This window comes from Diorhabda sublineata, chromosome X (genome assembly GCF_026230105.1).
Source record: "Diorhabda sublineata isolate icDioSubl1.1 chromosome X, icDioSubl1.1, whole genome shotgun sequence".
NCBI lineage: Eukaryota > Metazoa > Arthropoda > Insecta > Coleoptera > Chrysomelidae > Diorhabda > Diorhabda sublineata.
The window spans coordinates 18,192,003-18,219,571 of NC_079485.1; the positions used below are offsets into that span (position 1 = coordinate 18,192,003).

The following is a 27,569-nucleotide window of genomic DNA, read 5'->3' on the forward strand; positions in this document are numbered from 1 at the left end:
TTGACACGCCTCGCGCATGACGTTACGTTGGAATCAGAATGTTTTTTGTCATTAATATTAGGTTGAAGTTGTACGTGCTTACTGGATTTTTGTGATTTTTTTTTGTGTTAAGCGGCTATTATAGAGTTGATTTAACTGTTATTTTTTTCTCTTAAAAGATTGTACTTATTATGAGATCATAATGCCGTCGCTACATGCAAAAACACTAATTGAAATACCAAAGAAACAAGTGTTTTATATTTTGATTTCCAAAAAAAAGACTTGGCGAAGAAGTGGACATGACCCTGTGGTCGAGAGGATAAAATTAATTCAAAATATGGTAAATGAATGTAGTAAATCACAAAATAATACACATTTCTATTTTTTTTTCAATAATTATACTTATTTTATGTTGTTGTTGATTCACTTCTAGAATTATAAACAAAAACGGTTTCCCTCTGGTTGAAAATATTTAGATACCCCTTATTTATAAATTATTTATTTTAGCATGAGTTTTTTCCGTTCAATTTGATGAAGGTATTTTCATTTAATGTAAAGTAATAATTTCATAATTTTACCAATCATATTTTAATATTATTTATTTAAAACAATCATGAAATTTTTGTCACGTGAATAGTTTAATCAAAAAATTTTCTTATTCAGAGAAAATGGAGTAGTCTAATAGTATAAAATGTTAATTCGTGTGAAAGCTAATCATTTTTATTAAAAATTTTTATTTTTATAAAAGTAAATCACAAATACAATACTTATATAATTGTATGGAACATCAAAAGTATTATAAATAAAAATTGTATTATGGTAAAAATTTATTTTTAAAAATATTGATTTTGTTGAAAAAATATAAAATCTAAAATAAATATTTTCTTTTTCAATTAATATTGTAAAAAAGTTTGTAAAAGGATTTATATCAATCCATCGTTCCATCGTATGTAAAAAATTTGGAAATTAATTATTAATAATATTGAAAAATTCTTAAAATTCATAGAAATGTTGAACTTAGAAAAATAGCATATCAAAAGATTTAAGAAATAAGGAATTAAAGAAATTTATATATATATATATATATATATATATATATATATATATATATATTTAAAAAAAACAAAAAGTAACATATAATTAAAAATATTTATTATAACGAAGTATTTCTACATAAAAAAATATTTTTATTAAAAATTAACCAAGATCGATAGATATAAATAAATATTGTTAATTTTATACATATTACTATTTTTTTATTAGTTTTTTCATTTGTATAAACTTCAAATCTGAAAAAAGCATGATCTCAAACAAGTGCAAATGGTCGTGAAAATAACCCTGATCCTACAATTTGAATTTTTCCAGATAATATCAAAGGCAAATATAATTCCATTATCCGACCAGTATAGGAAAAGAAAAAGCAAAGAGAAAGAGAAAGAACTAGTTCCGTACCATCTTCATTATTGAAAGGAGTAACCAATCGAAATATGAAAAAACCGGAAAGAGTATGTGGATTGAATATACCACCAAACCAATTGACAATAAATACTTTGATGATTTCAATGAAATAGTAGAAAGATTAGAATTACTTGTAGCTTCTCAGGCAGCCGGAAATACTGGTCATTCAAACGAAATTGTCTATTATTAAAGAAATGCGTGAGGCTGGAATAATTCAATAAATAAAGCGGAAACTGAAATTTTATATCAGTAGTTCGTAGATCTTGAAACAATGTCTATCAACAAATTTGGTAACCCTTTCCTTTCGAAATCAACCCCCGATCCATCGAATGAAATACTTAAATAATCGCTTCTATATCTATGGCACCCAGAAGGGGATGTTATCAAGTTTAAATTAGGGTCTCCCAAATCCATTTGCATTGAAATACTGCTGGAGTCTCCGATACAAAAAAATGTATGAATACGGCTTGGACTAAATCATCGATCAAAGAAAAAATGTAATAATGTGTGTAAAAAGAATTCTTCTATAACCCTCTCTCAGTATTAATGCGCATTTTCAGACTGTATAAACCATTACAACCAACTAAATAGTCATCGATTGGCGTAACTCAAACAAGATCGCACGACACCTTTACATCAATTTGGTAATATGATGAAGCATCTAATGCGGATATGGTTTATATTAAAGGACGTGAAAACAACACCTATTTGTGAATTGGACCCACCTTTTGAACACTCCAAGCCAAAATATATCTATCATAAAAACAATATTTGTGTTTGTGCACTATCAAATCTTATTTCTATATGATTCTTTTATAATGAAATAAAAAATGTTTCCAATATTTTATTGTTTTTTTTTTCGTCAGGTATTTATAAAATTAGGACAAGATGGCGTTTGCGATTCTTTTCATACAGCATCTGTATAACGCTAGAGAAGTATTTGGAACGCTTGGTATATGATGGCTATCGCGATTAATATTGAAACACGTAAGCAGCTCCAATTACCTCTTTTAATATATCCGACATTGGACTATGAAGCGTTCTAATATCATGATCTCTTCGTAATAGACTGCTCCAAACAGGAGGAGGGAATGAGAGCATCGACGATTGATATAAAAGGGAAAATTTGAGTAGGTGTAGGATTTCCTGTAAATACTAGAGCATATTGTATAATTATAGATGACTGTTTATTGGAGTATTACCCGCTAACGGAAAGCCCAATCGGAGAACGTACGTCGCTTCGAATTTCCATCGGCTTCTGCTACTGCCTGTCTACTACGTCGAGAATTACGACCGAAAATCGGAGTTAACACTCTTAAAATAGCGGCCAGCGACTCCGAATTTCTGTAGTAAATTTTTAGGATTTGAAAACGTTGTTCGCTCTTGTACTTCACTTCGCTAAACAATCAAGATCAAAAAAACAAACAAGTTTTTGGAACGTCATATCCATGGATTTAAGTATTCTTCTGGAGATGTTGATTATTCAAAATTGGATCAGATTTTGAAAAGCGTAATGCCTAATGTTGATTATATTTACGATCGCGGTAGTCAGAAAGCTGAATTTTTACAAAAGAAATGTGAAGAATATGGAATGTCTACGATGGCTGTTGATGTCTGCTAGTTTGATCGAACGTCCTCCGCCATGGAAAGTTTCAAAAAAGATTCGAAGGTCGACCCCGAAAAAGATGGAACGATAATTTAACTTAAAAGCACAACAAAAGAAAAAAACAGTCAGAATTTCCTATAGAAAAGATAGAAGAAGAGTTTGGATTTTATGATATTAGAGCTTATAGCTCTAATGGCTGCTTGACTATCAGACAGGATGATGATCTCCTGTTTACAATAGTTCCTCTAATAACCTTAAATTCCCCGTAGGAGACTCTTCCTCGGGAAGTGGTATTCGGCCTCAGTTAGAGTTGAGGTTGAGTTTATAGTCTGGTGGTTGGATCCTTGGTGACTTAAACTCCCAACCTGGCAGCTGTAGAGCTCCGGGAAAAAATAAAGTGAGGAAGGGAACATGAACACAGATGAAAGTTACGGAAGAAGGAACGAGTAGTAAGAACAGATTTGAATGAAAGGAGCTTATGCTCTAACGTATAACAAACCGAATTTACATTTTTTTTAAATATAACCATACAGGAATCTATTCTATTCGTTCTGTTCGGTAGTGAAAATACCATCATCATCCTGTTCCGCTGAGTCCGCACCTCAGTGGGTCATCTCTACTTCCTGATTGTATATCTTCCAGCATATTTTTCTCCTTTTTCATAGAAAAGGGGGACCCCTCTTCTTCCTGTTTCCCTTTTCTCGCCAGGTATTCTTGAGATGTGGTATGTCCCCGCTGTTTTTTCCTTTCTCCATTGTTATTTTTACGAGTCGCTAGGGAACATTTGGTCCATTCCAGCAGAGCTCCACATGCCGGAGTAAGAGCTGGATACAGTATGGTGCGACCATGGGAATCGTTCGAGACAGCAATCGCCCTGCTGCCATTCATCCGTCGCCGCGATAACTTTAACTTGAATTCGGGGGATGTTTATCGATCACCCGGTTTAGATCAGCTAGATTCAGTTTCAACAGTGTCACCACTAGAAGAATGCATTCGAAAGCACATACGCCCAATCGTAATGGGAGTATCTAGCAGTCTTGATGACCAGTTTCTGGAGAGTTCTAGGACTCTCCGTGCACAACTTGACTACCCTGGGATGGTCCTTCTTCTGTTCAGTTTTAACCTGATTGGAAAGATTTCCAGAGCCCCTCGACCCCATTTATTAAATCACGAAGAGTCTTGATATTTTGGGGTAGATTGCATCTATCAGGATTTAACTACAAAAAAAAAACACCCAATCTTGCTATCTTCCATACATATATTTAAAGAATTATTGTTTAAATAAGAACATAGTAAATTGCTTCATGTAGGTCCTAAAACCTTGCTAAGTTTTATTAGGCAAACTTATTAGGTTATAGGTGGTAGAAATCTTGCAAAGAAGGTTTCTCGTAGATATAAACCTGTTTCAGGGCTAGTTTCAGCACTCTTATACAACAGATAAGCATATCACTCATCGTCTTATTGAAGGTTATGGACCAGCCCAAACGATTTTAAATCGATGCCAACGCAATGCAAGAGAGACAACATAAGAAGGATGGAGCTAAAGAAGACAAAATAAAGTGAATTTATATCTAGAGCCTGGAGTTTACTTCCTTTGCTTATAGTTAATTAAAATACTTCATCTTAGAGTTCCTAAAGGATCTTCAAGTGCCCTTTTGAGTAAATTTTGAGTGATTGCTTGAGAAATGTATTGTTTTTAATTTCAAGTTTGTGGTTTAAGGATGCTTCAATCTTGTGCCATAAATGGCTGAAAAGAAAAAAAGCGGAATAAAATTTTTCAAATAAAAATATTAAGATCAGTGATAATTGTTTTTCTCCTAAGAGAAGTACCTATAAATTAAAATACAGTGATGTGTGAAAAACACTTCACCACAAGACTTTGAAGTTAATGTATTTGGGAACAGGAAGCAGGAAAAGTTTTTTCTGTTTTTTATTTTTTTATTTCAGTATTAGATTCAATATATATATATATATATATATATATATATATATATATATATATATATATATATATATATATATATATATTATCATTAATGTAAATAAGTTTTATTATTGTTGAAACCTACCGTGTATAATGTTAATATTAAATATAAGGATATCTTGTTATTTTGTTTCTTCATTCTACTTTAATTTTTTTCTACTTATATTATTATTGACCATTTATATTATTAGTTATGAATTAGGGTTTTTACATTTCATACCTAACCATTTTATTACATTTTATGTATACATATTACCTATATTATACAATGTCAATAATATATATTATTTATAAACAAGAATGGTAGAAGACAAACTTTCAAACTGTACAGATGTTATATAATATTATTATTATATTTTATATAATAATTTATAATATTTTTAAATTTTTAAATAAACTAGTTGGCTATGAAGAGGAAACAATTTTAATAAAACCAAATTTTTTTAGAAATAGTTTCTGTTTTAGAAAATGGCAAGATTTTTTCATCTATCTACTATCTATCTATTTACTTCTACCGCTTATACCTATTTGTTAGTTAAATTATCCATATTATTTAATTTATACGAGTATATCACCTATATTAAGTATTAATAAGTATTCAATCTGAAATTTTCGGCGAAGTGTCATTTTAAATCAAATATTTGAACAGTATTCCTGATTACCCTATTTATATTTTACATAATACTTAGTTGCTTTTCAATTTATTTGTGTTTGTGCACGAAACCCATGGATTCGACGCTCATAAGCTTGGCACATAAGAATCAAATGGAACAAACTTCGGTAAGTTTTGTGTCAAATTTGAAAACATGTCACAAATCATTTGTTTATTGGTTGCCGTGCCCGAGATAAAAGATACGTAATTAACTGAATACAAAATACGAATACTATGGAAGCACTTCTTTGAAACTATACTATTGCTATACCTTCTTAGGCCCTCTTACAGTAATCTTCATTAAGTAATAATGCATATTACTAATTTATCTCTAAATTCAGTAATATAAGAAAGTTTGTTCTAAGTTAACACAAATCTAAATAAATAGGAATCGATTTGAAATAGGTGCCCACATACCGTCAATTCTACAGTTTGTATTTAAATTACAATTTCAAAACTCATGGAGCCCAAAAATTTGCAACTGCATTCGACGTACAGATCTTAAAAAAATATTCAAAAAAGCACGGCAAATCAGAATATGAAAATTGGAGTATTACTAAAGAACTTCTGATATTTATTTCACTGGTTTACGCTGGTGTTTTAGGTCAAGACGATTTATCCGTGAAAGGTTTCTGGGATAAAGCTTGGAGATCCAATATTTTTAAAAATGCAATGCCTAGGGACAGATTTTTGAATATCATTAAACATCTCCAATTCGACAATCCAAACAACAGGCATAGAAATTTGCAATCTGATAGGTTTGTACTAGTGTAATGTTGGGCCATAACGAGGGGTAGAAATTAAACAGCGATTGAACTTCACCATTTTTCTATTGTCTTAATAGTTTGGAATTACCTTTTTATAATTAATGATGACACATAATATTGGTTCATAATTACGATATAGTTTACCTACGTAGACAGTAAATTGCAATATCACCAAAACATAGGTGACCTGGTTATAAATAATTAACAGTTAGTGTACAGGGTGTATACATAGATATAGATATAAAAGAATAAAATAATTGACTTGAAGGGCACCGCACTAGCTTGAGAATATGGGACCCTTTTATAAATAATTGTAAGCGAGTATTTAGTCCTAGTGAAAGTGTGACAGCTGACGAACAACTGTATCCAATGAAATGTCGTTGTCCATTTATACAATACATGCTCAACAAGCCCGACAAGTTTGGTCTAAAATATTGGATTCTGGCAGACGTGAAATCGAAGTATTGTTTGAACGCTTTTCCGTATTTGGGAAAAGAAGAAGATAGGTCTTCGAATCAGCAGTTAGGAGAGTATGTCGTTTTACGCCTATTAGAGCCATATAAAAATAGTGGCATGAATGTCACTTGTAAAAATGATTTTTCCTATGTGAAATTGGCTGAGAAATTTCGAACAAACAAAATTTTCTTAGTAGGACCCATAAAAAAATCGAAGAGAGATACCGCCTTCTGCTAGGAAAAACTCTGATTGGTATAGCACCAAAATATTTCAAAATGAAAAAAAAGCATTCGCTCGCGGGATATCAAACGAAAAGACATAAAAATGTGCTATTGCTTAGCACAATGGAAAGTGACATAAGTATACCAGGAGGTAAAAAAAGAATGCCAGAGACGGTAGGGTTTTATAATAAAAACAAAGTCGAAGTAGATGCTATGTGTGCCGGAAGTATTCTACGAGAGCTGGGACAAGGAGATGGCCAGTCCATGTATTTTACAATATTTGAATTCATGGATTCTCTATAAAGAAACAACAAATGAAAAGATAAGCAGATTGACCTTTACAAAAAATCATATTGAAGAAATTCAATCAACTTGTGGTTCTTCTCGAGATATTCAACCCACTTGCGAAACAGCTCAAAACATAACGGAAAATATTCCTCAGAGGGCCTACAAAAGAAAAAGATACCAAATTCGACTGGAATGTGAGAACAAATCTTTAAACATTTGTGTAAAGTGTGAAAAAATTTATTGTGGAAAATGTAGTGTTAAAATTACATTGTGTATAAATTGCAAGAGTAATTAATTTAGTGAAAGTATTTTATCATATGATTCAATATAAGAAAAATATTTTCTTATTATCCGTTGACTTCCTTTTTATTGTTATATTGTTTCACAGACTAATAAAAATAAGTCTTATTCCAAGGATTTTTAAAAATTATTTAGAACTGTACCTTTAAACCTCCCCATTTATTACAATATAGAATTAATAGGTAAAATGATAAAAATAAATCAACCAAATTAATTATAAGAGGAGTAAAATAATGCTGAGGGTAGAATGACCCGTGCCGTCCTTTTAGGTAAATAAATTCCCTCGTCCTTCTAGTGTTTAACCATATTTCTACCCTCAAATCAATAAACAAGAAATGAAAATCAGATCAATAAAATACTTTCACAAAACATTATACAACCAGTAATTCTCCATGGTCGTCGCTTGTCGCCTAAAAAGCTCGACGCACCCAGCAAACAAAAATGGCGTGTCGTCGTAGATTATAGAAAATTAGATAAAGTTACCGTAGATGATAAATACCTATTGGAGAAATATTGGATCAGCTTGGGAAATGTCAATATTTCACGACATTAGATCTTGCATCCGGGATTTAACAGACGATAACGAGAATTTCGAATTCCTTAAAATGCCGTATGGCTAGAATGCTAGAATTCAAAATGAAAGATGCCTAGCCTAGATGGACCATACTATTCTATTCCTCGACGATACGGAATATATTTCCCGCTTAACGAATGTATTTAAGAGACTTTAAAAAGCCAACCTCAATCCGTTGTCACCTACTTTGTACATCTAATTAACAGAAAACGGTTTTAAGCCATTTCCGGCAAACATCGAATATGTAAAAAAATACTCTCAACCCACGAATCAACAAGAAATTAAATCCTTTTTGAGACTCGCTGGCTACTACCAAAGGTTTATAGTGAATTTTGCAAAAATTTCTAAACCGATGATAACACTTCTACAAAAAGATGTTCTGTTCATTTTTGACTCCGATGTCAAAATGCTTTTCAAGAATTGAAAGATGCTTAACTACTACTCTGATTTTAATACATTCAAACCTTTCCTTTTAACTACACATGCATTTGCAATCGGCGCGGTTTCATAGCAAAGCCCAAAAGGAAAAGAATTACCTATAGCTAATGTGTCTAGGACAGGGGTGTCCAAACTACGGCCCGAGGGCCACATCCGGCCTGCAGACAGATTTTGTCCGGCCCGCGGAGAGCTAGCATACTTGAAAAACTCCTTTTAGAGAACATATTTTTTATAGCAAATTAAATTTAGTTTACTGAAGTATTCTAATTTTATGTTGAATAATTATTAATATGACATCTACATTGATTTGGTCATGGGCTAACTAACTCATAAGATTGTTGTAGACTTATTGTTATTGTTTTTGTGATGAGTTGGATAAAGAAACACAGAATTGTAATGAGTAAAGACATGTATAATATGCAGAAAATTTAACTTCAGTATATAATAACAAACAAAAGATTGAAATGAATCCAACTAACATTTTATACATTTTAAATAAAAACATAACTTATAAAAAGCATAATGACATATGAAATACTAATGAGATTTATGTAATTGAGATTTTCCACTGACAATAGTTTATAGTTGTAAACTAATTTTACTTGTATCAATTATCAAAAGAGATTTAAGATGCTTATCAGTTAATTTAGATCTGCAAACATTTTTTGTGTACTTCGTTTTGGAGGTCTTCTCACACAAATAAGTAGTAGCAAACAGAAAACAGCCCACGAGCAAATTTATGCAAATTATCAAATTGTGTCAGTGGAAGACTCTTATAAAATTCCAACAAAGATGAGTTTTGATATTTGTTCTTTATTATATCACTGCACTGTAGATCAATCATTCCCATTTGAAGTTCCGGAGCTAGGGTTTCAATGTCAGTATCAAAAGGATTCTGAAAAATCTTAATTTGATTCGCAATGGCATCAAAGTCCGAGAAACGAGTATCAAAATTTATTTTCAAAGCATTCAAAGTTTCGATTGCAAAATCGACAGGAAACTCAGTCTCAGTGGTGTGGCTGAATATTTCACATGTTTTAAAATGTGGAAAACATTTACTTCGTAGTTGTGATGGAAGATGCTGGTTTTCTTCTTGCAATCTCAAATTCAGTTCGTTCACATGTTTTGTCAAATCAACATAGAATGCTAACTTCCACAGCCATGCGTTGTTTTGTAATTCAGTAAGAGAGCGATGCTTTTCATTCAAAAAAATTTTGATCACTGCTCGAAGTTCAAAAAAGCGCTGAAGGACTTTCCCACAACTAAGCCAACGTACGGCAGTATGTAAGTCATTTTCTCCAATCTCTTCAATAAATTGTCGGTGATTCAGCTCAAAACCACTTAACATGTCCATTTTTGTCGAACAGTTGAGAGGATATATTTTCAACGATGTTTTCTACCCTTTGAGCCACAGTGTTTGCTGACATACTGACAGTTTTTAATAAATTTACCTTTTCAGGGCACATTTCTTCGGCTACTGCAATTATGCATTCTATGATCATTTCTCCATCGGTGATTAGTTTTCCACGTTTTGCAATTTCAAGAGCCACACGAAAGCTGGCACGAGTTGCAGCCTCTTGTTCAGTTTTGAGTTTTGTAAATGAAGATTGTTGCGATTTCAATCCGTGCTTCATAGCTTCGAATTTTTCTGTCGGAACTTACTGGAGTAAACAGTATGGCCCTAAGGCTGGAAAGTTTGGAGACCCCTGGTATAGGACATTGTGCAAAACAGAAAAAAATACTCTACAATAGGAAGACTTTTGGCAATCGTATGGGCAGTGACACAATTTAGACCCTATTTATATGGAAGAAAATTTACTAATATCTGACCACTGACTATTAGCTTGGTTATTTAAAATAAAAGAACCTGGTAGTAGTCTTGCTTGATGGTGACTTAAATTAGAAGAATACGATTATCAAATCCAATTCAAATCTGGCAAATCTAATAAAAATACAGCTGCCATTTCTCGGATGGAATATTTCCATTCTTTTCTTCTAAAACTAGAAAATTTCAAATGTTAATCTTACCCACTTAACCCCACTCATGAAATTGCAGGGTCGTCCGAACAAACTAATGAAGGTACACCGGAAGTCTATTAGGAAGTTTCCGAAAAAGAATTCTCTTTTGTCGGAAACAAAATCATGAATTGATTATTCTAAAATAGATTATTCCAATAACCATTTTCTAGATAAGCAAAAGAAATACATTTAAACTATTTTTCAAGAAAATAATTCATAAGATTTTCATGAAAAATAATAGAAGATATATTTGAAGAAAGCACTGAGTTTTCTTACGCAACAATCAAGGTATTTAGCAGTCAAAAATAGAGAATACCTTATTATTTCTATACCAAGTGAACCAACCCAAATACCAACTATTTTAGATCAATTTCAGAAACCAAATTGATATGAAATTCACTATTTGTCAAAATGTTACTAAAGAACCAGAACAACATCAATTACCAACTATTTTAGATCAATTTCATAACAGAAAAAGTCACCGTGACCGCAGAATTACTTAAACTGTTAGGCGAATACGACAAAGGTACAATTGAGATGGGCTCACTCGACGCATCTGACAGTGAATACTACACAGACTGCATTAATAAATCAAAGGATAATTTGCGTATTTATATTAATAGATCAATTACAAAATGAATATCAAAATAGAAATCTGTTGTAACATGAAAAATCAATTTCTCCTCAGTTTTTATATCTCAAAAATATGTAGCAACTATCAGAAAAATTATTCATAATTGTATTAAAATTTACAAAATAGAGCTGTAACTTTTACTTAAATTATTTAGGTCTTTTTTATCATTCGTAGCTTTTTCGTTCTTATGAATGTGAACCATGTGAGCCGTAAAAAATGAAAGGTACTAACTGTACTACGCTTTTATGCTTAAAATAATGCATAGGGTTTTTTTTTCAGTTTCCGGAATAAGGACACACATAATTTTATTACAAAAACTCTTTTCAAACAATATGTGTATATATATAAATGTAGAACTGAATTTAATCATAAAAATTTGCATTACACATAGATTAATTAGTATTTAGATGAATACTGAATCTCTTCATTACGATGAAATATAAAATATTACCTGCTTCATTATATATTTCTCATTCTGATTCTAAATATGTTTATTTATTTCTCTGTCATAAAAAGTGTGCATTCACATGGGAAAGATAGATTACATTACTGGAGAATAGAAGCGAGTATATACATATACTATATAGGCTATACCTGTCCTACCATTGATATTTTTCATAATCTGTGAATTTGCAAATATACATTCAAGTTAAATTTAGAGTGCCAAAGATGGACACTAATGTGTAAGCATAGAGAATAATTTTATAGAATAGCACTGACTGACTGTTTCTATTATAGGCTTGGTCTATTTTCTGAAGCCTATATCCTCCTCATGAGATTGCACCCTGATAGGTAACATAAATTGGGAAAAAAAGCCAGCTCTATATGTATAAACCTTTTATCAACACTATGAAACAAACGTGATAGACTAAAAAATAAAACTATGCAAAAGTTACTGTTCACTTTAAATCAAAGTCTAAAATATTACATTTTTTTTTAATTTGTAAATCAGCTTTAGGTACATTAACATGTCAAATACATACTATCACTTATATAATAAAGAATTTATCTTAATCATATATCATTCATTTTATACAAAATCCATTGCTTGATGGTAAAATTTTATTTATAACGTTCTTTTCGTTTCTCAGTTGCGTCCTCTTCTTTCTTTCGTTGTTTTTCCCTCATCATTTCAGCATCTCTATAATAAAAGATAAACTATTCAAATATTTATTCATACTGTTTTGAATTACGTTAATAGATTATTTATGAATACTATTTACACTATTAGATAAGTAGTTGTATATTTAATAGTTTATGTATAGTTTGTTTTCGATTACTTTCTGTCCAAGTGACCTAGGCTCATCTTTATATTAATATATTTTCCTACATTTTATTTCTATGGTCAGTCAAATATATTTTGTTTGGATATTTATTGCATGGATTCAATAAACTACATGGAAATTGTAACTAAGTGTACAATAGGTTATTTGACTAATATTTGAAAATTATTTTTAATCATTCTTTAATTTAATTTAAAGTATTTTCAATAAAAATCAAAAGTTAAATTTTAAATTATCAAAGCCGCGCTAAAATCGATAACTTTATAATGGCGCTAGTCACGTTACACGTGACGTCACAGGCATGTAAACAAGCCTCAGATAATAAAGATAACCATAACAAAGCAGGTTAGGTTATTTTATAGCTAAATTCTTAATATGGCTTATTCTTTCAGCATAAGTTGAAAGTTCTTCTCAACATTGCAGCAGAATAATTAAAATTTTAATTTTTCTGTGCAGGGTACTTTCTTTACATTTCCTTGTGCTGTTTTGACAAACATAATATAGTGTGGACTTCTAATATTGATAATAATATGTATTGCAGATGGAAAATGATACTAAGAACTACCTGAAATATAAAATGAGCTTCGGTAAGAAGATACTTTTGGCAGATGAATTTCATTGTCAGGAGGATCGCAAAAGACGAATGCCAGATGCTACATCTTCTCGAAAAGTGTTTCTTAAAAGGCAAAGGACTGAACTCGTCGCAGATTGTCTGCAAGTTCAAAGTGCTACTAAAACTCATGCTGAAAGTTCTCAAAAACATGATGAGTTGAAACAAAAAGTTATGATCCTGAAGGTTTGTTATATATTTATAACTTATAATATGTTTATCTTAATCATATTTCTACTGAGTAAATTATTTTGAATATTTTTTTGTCTTTTCAGAATTTCCAAAAACTCAAGACAAAGAAACAATCACTGACCCTATCATAAATATAGACACAAGTCTATTCAAACAACAAAATTTAGTAAGCATTATAGCTGTACAAACGAGATGGCAAAATAAAAATATTTCCACCTCTCCGTTTACTACAGCTTCTTCTTCCACTTCGCCATTCAAGTTTGAAGGAAACCATATTCAACCATATCATTCAGAAGTTGTTAAATCAGAGAAAAATTCTCGAAGATGAGAAATCAGATAGTGATATTTCTTGTATCGAAACCGGTCGTTCGTCATCTTTACATTACAGAACTAATGAAAAAATTGTACAATTGCAGTGTCTCAAAAATACTACACATTTAATTAGCAAAAAATATTAACAGCAATAAAAAAATAAATGCAGAACAGTGTTTTTCATTCAATAATTATCATACATTGATGCTATGGTAAATTATAGGATATATATGATATATATATATAATCACTATCATATATCACCACAATAATGTCCACATCATTTATTTGTTCTACCTGCAACATAAAAATAGCATTTACACACACCAGTTGCATACATTTGCAGTTGTAACTGTGCTCTATATTTTTCGGTTATAATGCCATTTTTCGAATAATTGTCCCTATCTTTTGCTTTGGTAGGACTCCGCATTCATAAAGCCCACATGTAATGATTTTTTTTCAGTTTTTTACTAACTGTCTTTCGAACAGATACTTCCAAATTTCTACCTCTTTCCATTGCAACAGTATCTGGTATTTTTGCATTATTTTTGTATTATAGTAGCTACCAATGAACCATCTGGTGTATGACAAACACACTATACTGTGATACGGCCATAACGCATCTCATACCATAATCTGCTCTTATTTTATCTTATATGTATTAGCTACTTCTATGGCACTTGTCACAGCTTCTGTGAATGTAGCTTTCATCAAATTTAGAACATTATCTAGATCTTTTTGAAAACTGTGCAATGAATACTGCATCACATCCATATGTTTGAAATCATGCTAATATTTTAGCAATTCTCAATTATTTACTTTTCTTTTCTTTGCTTCCGAGATAAATTCAATATATAGAGCGGATGTACTTGACCTGTGAGTTACTTTCCTCTTAGACATCTGCTGAACAGTTTTCCAGTAGCATTCTATGGACGTACATGCTGGTTCTTCATTACGACGATGGAGCCACATCAAAAAAGCAACTGCATGCTTGCATCCTCCGACTGAAGCATCACAATCATGACACAACTAATAATTTCGCCATCATTTTCAACATCTATTGTTACGTTGTATGATTTGTATTTAACTTTATGTTATGGACATATTTTACACTCAACTGTGCAAACGCCTTCCTCCCAGTGTAGTTGGACATAGCCGATCGCATCGTTCCCATAAGATTCCATCGCAGACCTGAAGAACAAAAACAAAGACCATTTATAAACATAACCTAAAATAAGATTTAACATTAGTGAATGATTAAACTCGAAGGCTTGTGAATAAATAATTTAGACATTGTACTTACACTGCTGTTTTAACATTTCTCAACTCCTCTTCACAATAATCAGCATTATTCTTAAAATAAAAAGCAACTGTGCATCTACCTTGGGTAAGTTGGTGTTATCGGCTCTCACAAAATTTTCATTCCATATTTTAATTTATGCCACTACCTAATATTGATCAATAATTGTCTTAAAATGCTCCAGAAATACCTCAGAGATAGAAGTTAACAAATAAAACACTAACAACCACAAACGAATAACAACAAAGAAACAATAATCTGTCAGTAGTCTAACTTTACCTGCCTGTGATGTCACCCGCGTTATCACCAATCACAGAGTGTTCTTATTATAGATAAAATTTCAAAAATTATTATATTTTATTTTGTGTAATTTACAAAAAATATACATAATTCTGATAAAAAAATTAGACTTATGTTTTTTTAGACTATTATTTAATGATCACCACAATTTGCAGTATATTTTCAATGTTGTCAAATAGCCTATTATGTGATAAAGCTAATAAATAATAAACAACAGATTACTATACACATAAATGTTTAAGAATTGCAGAGATGAACAAATTTATGTATTTATATACATATATACATATATACATATATACAAATATATATACATATATATATATATATATATATATATATATATATATATATATATATATATATATATAATTAGTTTTTGTAAAAGAGAAAAATATTGACGTTTCGACAACTTGCGTAATCAATAATCAATAGATCACCTACAACATGAATATTAAAATAAAAATCTGTTTAACCACAAAAATGATGTTCCTCAGTTGTTACATTTCAAAAATAGTCCAGTCAAATTAGACATTTTCCATAGAAATTTTCCCCACAGCAACGAGACCAGTCAATTCCGATGTATTTTGGCCGTTTGAAACCGAATTCAAGTTTCGAAAATAGGGGGGTGGAGATATTGACATATATACAACAAAATTCGCTGTTTTTGCACTTATCTCACTATTTTGCGAGAAAACTATGCGTCTCAGCGAAAAACTTAACCCAGATGAGTTGTAGATAATTAAATTTCCTTCAACTTTGCTTGCGTTTTCTGGAAAGCTATGCTTTTCTAGGGAAAATAGTAAATGGCAAAGCTGTAGCATACAAAATCTCAAGACCTTTTGCCATCATCATCATCAGAATCACTTTCTTCTTCTTCGCTTATGGGTACCATGGGTGTTTCTAGCTCAGTAATGGAAGTTTCGTGTTCTTCGGTCCAATCAACATCCTCAATATCGCCAGACACATCGACCACAGAATTTTAGACACTTGAATTATAATTCAAATTCATGGGACTGGGACGCATAAGGTAGAAAAATATGTAATCGTAATCTTCACTCATACAAGAAACAAACATTCACACAGAGAAGAAACAGACAGACATTCCGCTCCCCAATCCTCTTGATTTCAAAAGATTTGATCTAGGAGCTGTCTTCTGCTTGATGATGCAGCTGCCGGTTACCGGTATACAGGTTGCGCAGAAACAGTAGCCTTTATATACAATGTGGCATATATAGCCGAATACACGATTTTTCCAGTTCCTCCAGCGGTGACATTAAGCAGAATTGAAAAAAATATTTTAGATAAAAGTTATGTTCTATAAGGTTGCCATTCAACTTTTTTCCCTAGGACGCATAGTTTTCCCGGAAAATCGGGAAAACTGATTTTTAGAAAAAACTTCGCACTCCCTAGCGACAAAAATATGGTTTATTCCGAAAAAAATTGTCGGGAATGTTACAACTTTGCTATTTACTATTTTCCCCAGAGAAGCATAGTTTTCCATAAAATGCAAGAAATGAGTTTTAAAATCTTCTACGTGTCCTCTAGCGGCTTATATATGCAACGTACGACAAAATGTTCAATAGCAATATTGGAGGAAATTTAATTATCTACAACTCGTCTAGGTTTTTTACTGGAACGCATAGATTTCTCGCAAAATTATGAAATAAGTGTAAAAACAGCGATTTTTGCTATATATTAAAATATATAGCAGCATAAATTAAATTGTTCTTAGTTGCATTATTTTTTTTTATTCAAAAGCCTAGCAGCGCATTTATCAACATTACGATTATATAATTCTATCAATGAGTAATTTTTGTCTAACCTAAATTAATACATAGACTAAAGTCTACTCACTAGTATATTACCTCTTAAACTTGACGTGTGTACACTACCGAACACTATACTCTGCTTTTTTCTTACAAATTTGGTAATAGTCTGTCCAACAGTGTTTATTTTTAAGTCCCAATGAATGTCACTATTTCTGCAGTGCCAAGGAGTGTTGACTATATTCCTTAATACTTTGTCCTGAAGTATTTGTATTATAATTAAGTTACTTTGACTGGCGCATAATCAAAGCTGATTTTCTTGGTTTCGGTTTCAGTATCATAATAACTCCTGATACTTTCCAGTTCCATGGCACGTATCTTAATCTGAATGATGCATTAAACAGATGTGTAAGTTTTATCATTGCTTTTTTGGTTAGCTTCTTTAATATCTCTCCCGTGATAAGATCAAATCCAGGGACTACCTTAGGATTTATGTTTTCATTTATTTCTTTACTTTTGGTCAGGTACGCATAATAACTCTTGTATCTAGAATTTTCCGCTCTTATAACTCTCCATCCTCATATTTAATTGGTGGATTCTGTTAGATGAGTCATTTTAATCGTTTAGTTGCTTTCCAAAGCGAATAATCACTACTACTGTCGTTTTTCAACTCATTCAAATAAGTACTAATTGATTCATTTTTCAATTTTTGAATTTCTCTTTTTAGTAGTTGAATAGGATTGTTCAAGTTTCTTTCATCCATTGGCGTTCTTGATTGATGCCATTTACGACTTAATTTTCTTTTTCGGTGATTAAACCTCTTATTTCGTTTGGATAATTATTTCCTTTCGTTCTCTGTGTTGGTGTATTATCCCATGAAGCTTTTTGAATATTTTGGACTAATACTTCTACTTCATTGTCTAGTTGTTCTGTAGTTCTAACTAGTACTGCCAAGATTAATATGATCTTCTGCTATGTGAAGCTTTCCCAATTATATGTCTATTTATTAGACTGTGCTTGTGCTGTGTTTTTTCTATGTTTAGGTACTGTATAGAAATATTCTGAATCGAAAAGAAATCAACACAGTGGTTTCAGCAATGAAACAAACATCATTTTATTCTATATATAAGCCTCATAGGCCCAAGGCTCGGCGTCGCTAAACTACTCTCCATTTAATTTTTTTTAATAAAAAATGAATGGAGAACTGGCTGATTCACGCCAGTTCTCTATTCCTATTTTTTCACACAACTGTCTTTGTCCATTCTGGCTACATGCCCTATCAAAGTCTTTTTGCTTTTAACACATACCCCATCCCAGCTTGACCATACAGTTCTTTGATCTCTGCGTTCGTTCTCTCCTCCACTCGTTTTACCATGCACTTCTCCTTAGTACCTTTCTACTATAGTTTTCTTCTTTTTTGTTCATGGTTCAACACTCGCTGCCATACAGCACCGTTGGTTGTATAACTCTCTTGTAAATGCGTAACATGGAGGCTCTTTTGATCTTAATAACGTTTTGTTCCCTCTTGCCTCTCTTTTATCAATCAGATATTGAACTGGACTTTATTAAAGCTACACTCCTTGTTTTGCTCTGTCGTCACTTTTATTGAATCGTACGCTTGCTTGAAATCCACAAAGATGAGCTTCAGGTTTAATCCTTGGCCATAGCTATTATTCTGGATTGCCTGAATGGAAATTTGATCACTAATTGACTTCCTCTTTTTGAAACCTTCCTTGTACTCACCCAATTATTCAGCCAAGTATTTGCCCAATCTCTTCCTTATGATTCTAGCTGGAACTTTGTATACAACATCAAACAAAAAGAAACCGCTATAATTCACCAGTTTGTTACATCCCCCTTCTGGGTAAATGATTGCCTTATCCCATTGGTTTGGTATTTGTTCTTATTCGCATATGTTTATAATCAAATTATATATTCGCCCCCATACTTTAAACCTCTATCGGAATCCCATCCTACCGGCACATTTGCCTTTCTTCATATTATTTATCACTTCCTCTACTCCTTTCGATAGTGTTTCCTCTACCGAGGTTGGTTCATACATTGTTTCCTCTTCTTCAAACTAATCTTCCTCGTTCCTCCCCGTTTCATCATTTCAGCAATTCTTTGAAATATTCCCTCCACCTGCCCAGTTTTTCTTTTTTGTCCAATGAGTGAGCCGTCTTTGTCTCTGTAATATTTCTGTCCAGTCGTGTTTGGTATCTTTTTTTTGCCTGGAGATAAAAATTTCTAGTGTATTTGGTTATATAATGTTCCTCAATTTTTTCAGTTTGTCCTCCAGATGCTTTAGTTTCTTCCCTCTACATATTTTCTTTACTCTCTTCCTTTCCTGTGTGCACTCCTGTTTGGATTCGAGCTTAGGGTCTTTCAACATCCTCTGTCTTGCTTGTTTCTTCTTTCTAATGCCTGTTTACAATGTTCATCAAGTCATTCTTTTTTGTTTTCTCAATATCTGGCCACTACATTTCGATATCCTCCCATGTTTGTTTTTCAGATTTGTAGTCATTGCATTTTCAAATTTTTTTCGCCACACCTTCATCCTTTAATGCCCTCACATCATCATTGTAAGTAAAATTTTATTATTGTTATACATATTACTTATATTGAATTTGGCCATAATTTCAGTCTCAGACGATGAATATATAAGTATTCGAAAGCTCGGAAAATTTATAGAAGTTAGTTCACTTTGGTGTTTCCATGCCACGTTCCTAATAAGAAACCGCTCATAATATATCAGAAATCTTTACATTCTCATTGTTTGCATCAGTGAATCCTGAATTTTTTATGTTATTAGCTAATGTTTTGCCATGTTCCCAATAAAAAACTACTATATATATATATATATATATATATATATATATATATATATATATATATATATATATATATATATATAGGCTATTTTGTCTGTGGGACTGCAAGGACTAACATAACCAATAGGTTATGGGCCCAGAACGTTGTTATGAAGAATTAGTAATATTTCGTGGCTGAAATCGGTCAAGAAAAAAAAATTTAGCATTTTAATGACAAGGTCAAAAGAGAAAAGTTTCGAAAGAATTTAGAAAAATGACTACAAATACGACGATACCGATACTAGAAGCTAACAATTTTAGCAACTGGCTGCTTAGGATCAAAATATTATGCCGAAAAGAAAGTGTTTAGAGGCAATAGATGGTAATCCACCAGACTCAACAGCAAGTATAAAAGAGAAGGATGAATGGGAGTGTAAAGATGCGAAAGCTCAGTCTATTATTATTCCGGGTATATCAGATAAGCATTTAGATATTATTAAAGAATGCATAACGGCCAAAGAACAAATTGAGACACTTAAAAGTGTGTTTGTAAGGATAAGTTCTTTGACTAAGATGGCATTATGGCATTATAACTATGAAAAATGAGGAATTTGAAAAAATGGAAGACCTATTTTTAAAATTTGATACAACTATAAGAGATCTCAAAGATGTCGGATCTATATTAGATGAAGGAGACAAAGTATGTCTTTTTGTTTGCTTTGCCGCCAAAATACAATAATGTAGCCACTGTTTTGGAAACAATAGAAAATGTTAAGTTAGATTTCGTTAAAGCTAGACTGTTAGATGAAGAACTTGAAAATAATTCACAGTCGGACACTACAGAATCTAGTTTTAAAGCTGCAAATGGGTGCTATAAATGTGGAAGCCAAGAACACTGGTTACAGAGGACGTGGAAGAGGAAGAATAAGAAATAGAGGAAGAGAAAAATCATATACTCAAAATTCAGGGCAAGCTAACGTTATAAAAGAAGAAGAGGAAGAAGTGCAGCTGTATGCAGCAAATTTATGTTCTGAAACAAATGGAAAAATGACAATGATTATGGATTCTGCAGCAAGTAATCACTTTTTAAAAGAGGAACTAGAAAAGTATATGGTTAATATAAGAAAGCTAGACACGCAAGTAACCATTCATATTGCAAACGATGACATTTTACAAGCAAATAAAATAGGAACTCTGAAAACAGATACTCAAGGACAAAAGTTTTGTTTGGAAGGATTGATCGTTCAAAATATGAAACATAATTTGTTATCACTTTCGAAAATTACCTCAATGGGTCATACAATTATAGTAGAAAGAGAAAAGATGATTATACAAGGTAAAAATTTGCATTTAAAATGTAAAACAAGAATAATCTATATGGGTTGATAATTGACAAAATAAGACATGAAGATGAGAAATGTAATGTTATTTTAGATGAAGATATATGGCACAGAAGACTGGGTCATGCTGAAAAAGATGTTTTAATTCGGTTAGGATTGTCAGCAGAAAATAAAATTTGCTCTACATGTATGGAAGGTAAAGGTACAGATGCCCATTTACTGATAGAGAAAGAAAATCAACCAAAACTGGCGAATTGATCCACAACGATGTTTGTGGTCCAATGAACCCTACCGCTTTTGATGGATCGCGATATTTTCAGACCATTATTCGATTTTGTTGTAGTTAAAACTCTCAAACAAAAAATGAAGCTGATAAAAATTTAGAAGATTACATAGTAGAATTGGAAAGGCAAAAAGAAGTAAATGTTAAAGCGATTAGATTAGATAACGGTGGTGAATTTATAACAAATAGATTTAAAGAATCCTGCAAGAAGAAAGGGATTATTTTGGAGTATACAATGCCAAATACGCCGCAGCAAAACGGAACCGCCGAAAGAATGAATATTAGACAAAATTAGAACAAAAATAATCCTATCCTCCGGTATGCCTAAAGAATTGTGGTGCGAGATTCATAAGGCTTCAAGTTATCATTTAAATCGCCTGCCATCTAAAGTATACACAGAGGAGTGACACCATCGAAAATATGGAATAAAAGAAATGATTTGACAAAACTCGGAGTTTTTGGATGTCGTTCATGGTACATACCATTACCAAAAGGAAATAAACTAGATGCTCGAGCAAAGAAGGAAATTATGGTTGGTTATTGCGGTGGTGGATGGAGATTGTGGTTACCGGATGAAAGAAAAATTATACGGTCCAGAGATGTGAAATTTGATGAATCTATAATGAAATTTAAAGCGATTAATCATAATAAAGAAACATTTAAGCAACAGGTGATATGTGAACCAAGAGAGATTATAGAGGAAACTTCAGAAGAAAATTTACAAAGAGATAATGATATAGGTGAAAATTATGCTAAATCAAATAATGATGCTACATTGAAATGGAAGAAACAAGATCGATTTCGACACCATTTGAAGTAAATTTTAACGTACCTGAAGATGAACTAATTATAGAAAATAAATCATATAAAAGATTAATTTGCAGTCTTATGCACATTTCAATAACTACCAGACCAGATATATGTATCTGTATCAGTGTATCACTACTTAGTCGTTATTTGGATAAACCTACCAACAGCACTTGGAATGCATTCAAGAGAATTTTGCGTTACCTCAACTCTTCATTAGAATATTGTTTATTATTTGGAAAAGGAAATACGGGACTGGTTGCTATGTGTGATTCAGATTGGGGTGGCGAGAGACAATCAAGAAAAAGTGTCAGTGGATTTATAGCCTTTTATAACAAGAATCCCATAAATTGGTTTTCAAGGAAGCAAAATTGTGCGGCCATTAGTTCAATGGAAGCAGAATATATTGCCGCAGCATTAGCAGCTCGGGAGATAATGAATTTAAAAGGTCTTTTAAGTGATTTCGATATTTCCGAAGAAGTTATTTTGTGTGATAATCTCAGTGCTATTGCACATATTGCATATTGCACATATTGACATTAAATATCATTTTGTAAAAGACTTATGTTTGAAAAATGTTGTTAAAATTGAGTATATTTGTTCTTCTGAAAATTGTGCTGACATGTTCAAAAAATCTTTGTCAAAAGAAAAATTTGTTGGTTTTCGTAAATTAATTTTGGCAAATTAACAAATGTTATAAGTTGTTATTTTAGAATTTTTTGGCAATATAAATGTTTAGATTGTTAATACATTTCAATTGAGACAAAAAAAAATATAGAGTTGACGTCTTTGTTGTCAGAAAACAACCAGAGTTTTATTTTTTATTTTAGTTTATCATAGTTTTTCCACTGCAAGGACTTACCAAGAAGATATATAAATTTCTCCAATTTTTTTTTAATTTTTTATTTCTTAGACCTTTTGATATATTAATCCATCTAAATGTTCTTGATTTTAGGTATCTTCTGTTTCAGAATTAGTTTTTTTTGATAGTTTTTAAAAGAAAGATAAATTTTGATGTTTCGACTTTTCTTTAAGTCTTTATCAAAATATGATTTGACACTGACAATTGACGTTATTATAATTATCAATAAATGACCTACATCACGAACATCAAAATTAGAATAAAATAGAAAATGTTCTAATGTTCTAATAAGAAAAATTAATTTTTCCTACATCTGTAGCAGTACTTAATCAATCAAATTATTAGTAGTTTTATTAGAATTTACAAAATAAAGGTATAAATTTTACTTACAATTATTTAGTCCTTTTTCATAATTTATATATATATATATATATATATATATATATATATATATATATATATATATATATATATACATTTCTTAGACCTTTTGATATATTAATGCATCTAAATGTTCTTGATTTTAGGTCTCTTCTGTTTCAGAATTAGTTTACTATGTTTATATATTCTAAGAGCTTCCGAATTCTTACCTATACATTACCTGGGATTGAAATTATGGTCAAAAAAATATATAAAAGTATTACATATTACAAATTACTTACATAAATTAATTGAGGATTGTGGGGTGTCAGAATTTATTCTCTTTTAACAATATTACAAAATTCATAAGCTTTGAAAATCAATATTCAAATTGACTTGTAACATAAATAATCAAATGTTGATTCTGGTTGCTGTTCAAATTTGTGTGAATTTTCATTGGTTAAATTATTAATGACATAGAATTTGTATAGCTTTCGTTATTAATGGAGCTAAATATTCATTAGGGAATTTAACGAATTGTCAAAATGAGCTGATGCCTATATAAAAATTGCCACTGTGGGGTAGGCAAATACTTTTGCCGTAAGTTATGTGTACAGATTTATTTGCTTTGTGAAGTTATTTGTTGGTTTTTAAGCCTCATTATTTACAGTTTTACTGCAAAAGGTCTTCTTAAAGAGTTGCTACTTAAAAAATTGTGAAATATCCTGCAGGAAACGTGAATTTGTTGGTTTTTTTCGACTATGCAGTGTTGGTAACTGGTGGGAAACGTTTACAAAACTTTATTGAATATTCCATATGTCGGCCTTTGAAAACTATACTCCAATACATAAAGTGAAGACGCATGCACTCTCTGTTAACGCGAAAGCTATGGCTTTGAATATATAAGGTGCATTTAAATATCAGTACCCTTCAGTGAGTGTGGATGATCTAACAATTAGAAAACATTATTGATCAAACTGTAGAACTTCTCATGATTAATTTAAACAAGTCACCCACTAGTTCTTCGGAATAAAATACATATATTGATATGATATGTACATACTTTATATATGTTACAGGAAATATTTGTAGACTGTTGTATATAATATAGTAATGTGTAGTAGATAAGTATGTATATAGTGTATATATTATAGTAATGTGTAGTTTAGCATATTTTGTATTTTTATTTTTCATACTTACATGTATATACTCGTATTTGTAAATAATTAAATGAAAATAACTGTATAAATAAAAAAGCAATAATAATATTTTATTAATTACGAAAAACCCATTGCAACGGCTATGATGGTAAGAGTCTTCTTACTTTTGGGGAGATTCAGAAGTTGGTGTAAAAGTATTAAAATAAAGATATTCTTCAATTTTGGAAAAAAAAGGATGGCCATTCGGATTATCTAGGTAACCACTTACATTTTAGTACGGTTAATTATGGGGAAAATATATCTCTGTCCAGTTACCTATTTATCATTGGCATATTTTAATATTCCAAATTTTGTACGTGAAGTACCATACTAAAAATTTCAGGGTTTATTACTCTACACTCTTTCCAAATAGATTATAATATAAAGATTCTGGAAACTTCAGGAGTAACTGATTTTATATATGATAGGTGTGATAGAAATGTTGAAATTGACATTGAAGGTGATATTGGTATTATGTCAAAGTGGCTGTCATATGTGCTATATAGAAATCGTTTTAGAAGATATGAATGATGAGTTTACATAAAAAAGTTGAGTAGAGTATTTTTCAGTTCTTTTCATGGACAATTGTATTTGAAATTTTAAAAACTGTATTTTTCATCAGTTTGATCAAATTAATCTCAATGTTACTTGGATTATATAAATGATTGATATATCTTCCAGAACTAACAGGTTTCTTACACCATATGTTTTCAATTTTGTTTCACTTTTATACAGATTTTTATATTATACTCTGTCCAAAACTTCATTCCTGGATGATGAATACATAAGTACACTTTGGTATTTAACATATGTTTTATCAACATATCATTGCTCAAGTTTTAAAACCCCAAAAAAATACCTATTTGATTTTTTAATGTCATTTGTCTTGGTTTTGGGTCATATACATCTTGACAATATTGACTTGTAATTATATTAATTGATATATGATATACATCATGAATATAAAAATAAAAATAGAAATCAGCATTTGGAAAATAGATTAGAAGGTCATCAATATAATAAAAAAATAAAACTGCATTAATGTACCCCAAAATATCAAAAATACATACATTTAAGTATCAAATTCAAAAATTTTTGAAACCGAATCAAATACACAAATTTTTAGAAATAATTCACAAACATAGGCACGAGATTAGTGATAAAAAAGACCATTATAATTTGAGTAAAATTTATAGTTCTATTTTATAAGTTTTAATGCAATCACAAATAATTTGATTGATAGCTACTATTTATTTTTGAGATGTAAAAACTAAGGAAAAAATCATTATCTGTGTCAAGTCATATTTTGATAAAGTTGGTCAAAATGTAAATTTTGACAACTAATTTTCATATAAAAAAGCACTAGAATCCAGACAAATTATCAAGAAAAACATATAAAAAGGTCTAAGAATTAAAAAGTTAAAAATTATACATACATACACATATCTCTATAGTACTCCTCACTATAAGTACATTAATTATTTATCTATACTAATAAAAACTTCTATGCAAACAAATGGGTTCATTCGAATAATCACAAATAACAATTTAAGAACTTCTTATCAACCTTATTTAATTGATTATTATACAATACTTCCAGTTAGTTGATTAATAAAAAATAAAATGGGTTTTCAGTTGTATAATTTCTAGATTAAACAGGTTTCCCCTTTTTCAAATGTAGGTATTTGATATTAATTGAACTGAGATAGTATTAATTGATAGTTCATATCAAAATTTTTAAATGAATGAAGTTCTTAAAATTCATAATGACGTTTGAAGTTTTATATATTTGTATGAAGTATCCGGAAATATCACTAATAACCTGCCAAAATATCAAATTACAGAACATACCAACCGCGATGATTAAATCTCGTCTTCCTTACAAGTTGTTTTACCTGAATTTACGCTGCTCAAGAGTAAGACCGTCACTTCTCTTATTTTTACCCATCTCCTGCTGTTTCTTTTGGTTTTTCGCTCTCGCCAATTCACGTTGATTGCCACCTTTTAATCAAAATGAAATTATTAACCTGTTTTTTACATAATTAATAGAGACTTACGAGTCATTTTGTGGTAAAATAGAGTTTATAAAGTTTTCTGAACCCTTTGGCTTCCGAAAGCCGCAGCTTCTTTTTCTAAAGAAACTACCTTAGACTGTTTATTAGTTCGATTAAATGATCAAATATAAACCCAATTAACCTAATGCGTACAAACACAAAATCTACATAAGTACTGGGTGTTCGATTGTAAGTGGGCGAATTGACATGAAAATGACAGCAATCACCAATCCACTCACACTTTTTTTACGCCGCATAAATATTACTTTATTTCCTATTATGTTTATACAATTGCTACAGTATTTATACATTCTCAAGGCAAGTTAGATCAATTTTGTAATCTGGTATTTCATTAGTTGCCACAGGTTGCAAAACGCTCCTTTTAACACAGAATTTTTTGATATATGCTATAAGACAAGATGAAATTTGTTCAAAAAGTATACACAAGCGTTTTCTTATTATATATTATATTATAAATTATAAAAAAACTAATTTTATAACAGAAGAGACCTAAAATCAAGACGATTCAAAAACATAAACATATATAAAAGATCTAAGAAATAGGAAATTTATATTCCATCCATGGCGAATAAATTATATTACATGAAATTCATTGGATAGTGACGTCATCTGTCAAAAATTGGCGTACTTATCATTCTTCTTCGAAATTATGGAGGGTAGAGGTAAGGAGAACCGTCTTGTAAGGGGTATT

At 31.0% G+C, this 27,569-nt stretch overlaps 1 protein-coding gene and 1 long non-coding RNA gene across 2 annotated transcripts; one reads left to right on the forward strand and one right to left on the reverse strand.

Annotated features, from left to right (window-relative positions):
• The first annotated feature begins 47 nt into the window (after window positions 1-47).
• LOC130450992 (uncharacterized) lies at window positions 48-2,279 on the forward strand. Its single transcript, XR_008910659.1, has 2 exons — window positions 48-319; window positions 1,345-2,279. It is a non-coding gene; the product is annotated as an uncharacterized LOC130450992 (long non-coding RNA).
• Window positions 2,280-11,343: 9,064 nt separating this feature from the next.
• Window positions 11,344-27,049, reverse strand: LOC130451472 (putative SERF-like protein). The gene is made up of 3 exons (XM_056790502.1): window positions 26,861-27,049; window positions 26,699-26,804; window positions 11,344-12,517 (listed from the first exon to the last, which is right to left on the reverse strand). Exons 1-3 carry the CDS (start codon window positions 26,865-26,867, stop codon window positions 12,439-12,441), a joined length of 192 nt encoding a protein of 63 aa, XP_056646480.1. The 5' UTR covers window positions 26,868-27,049; the 3' UTR covers window positions 11,344-12,438.
• Between the last annotated feature and the right edge of the window lie 520 nt (window positions 27,050-27,569).

Coding starts and splice junctions, on each gene's coding strand:
- LOC130451472 (XM_056790502.1), bottom strand. Junction 12,518..26,698: donor CTTGAGCAGCGTAAATTCAG/GTAAAACAACTT, acceptor CTTTTATTATAG/AGATGCTGAAATGATGAGGG.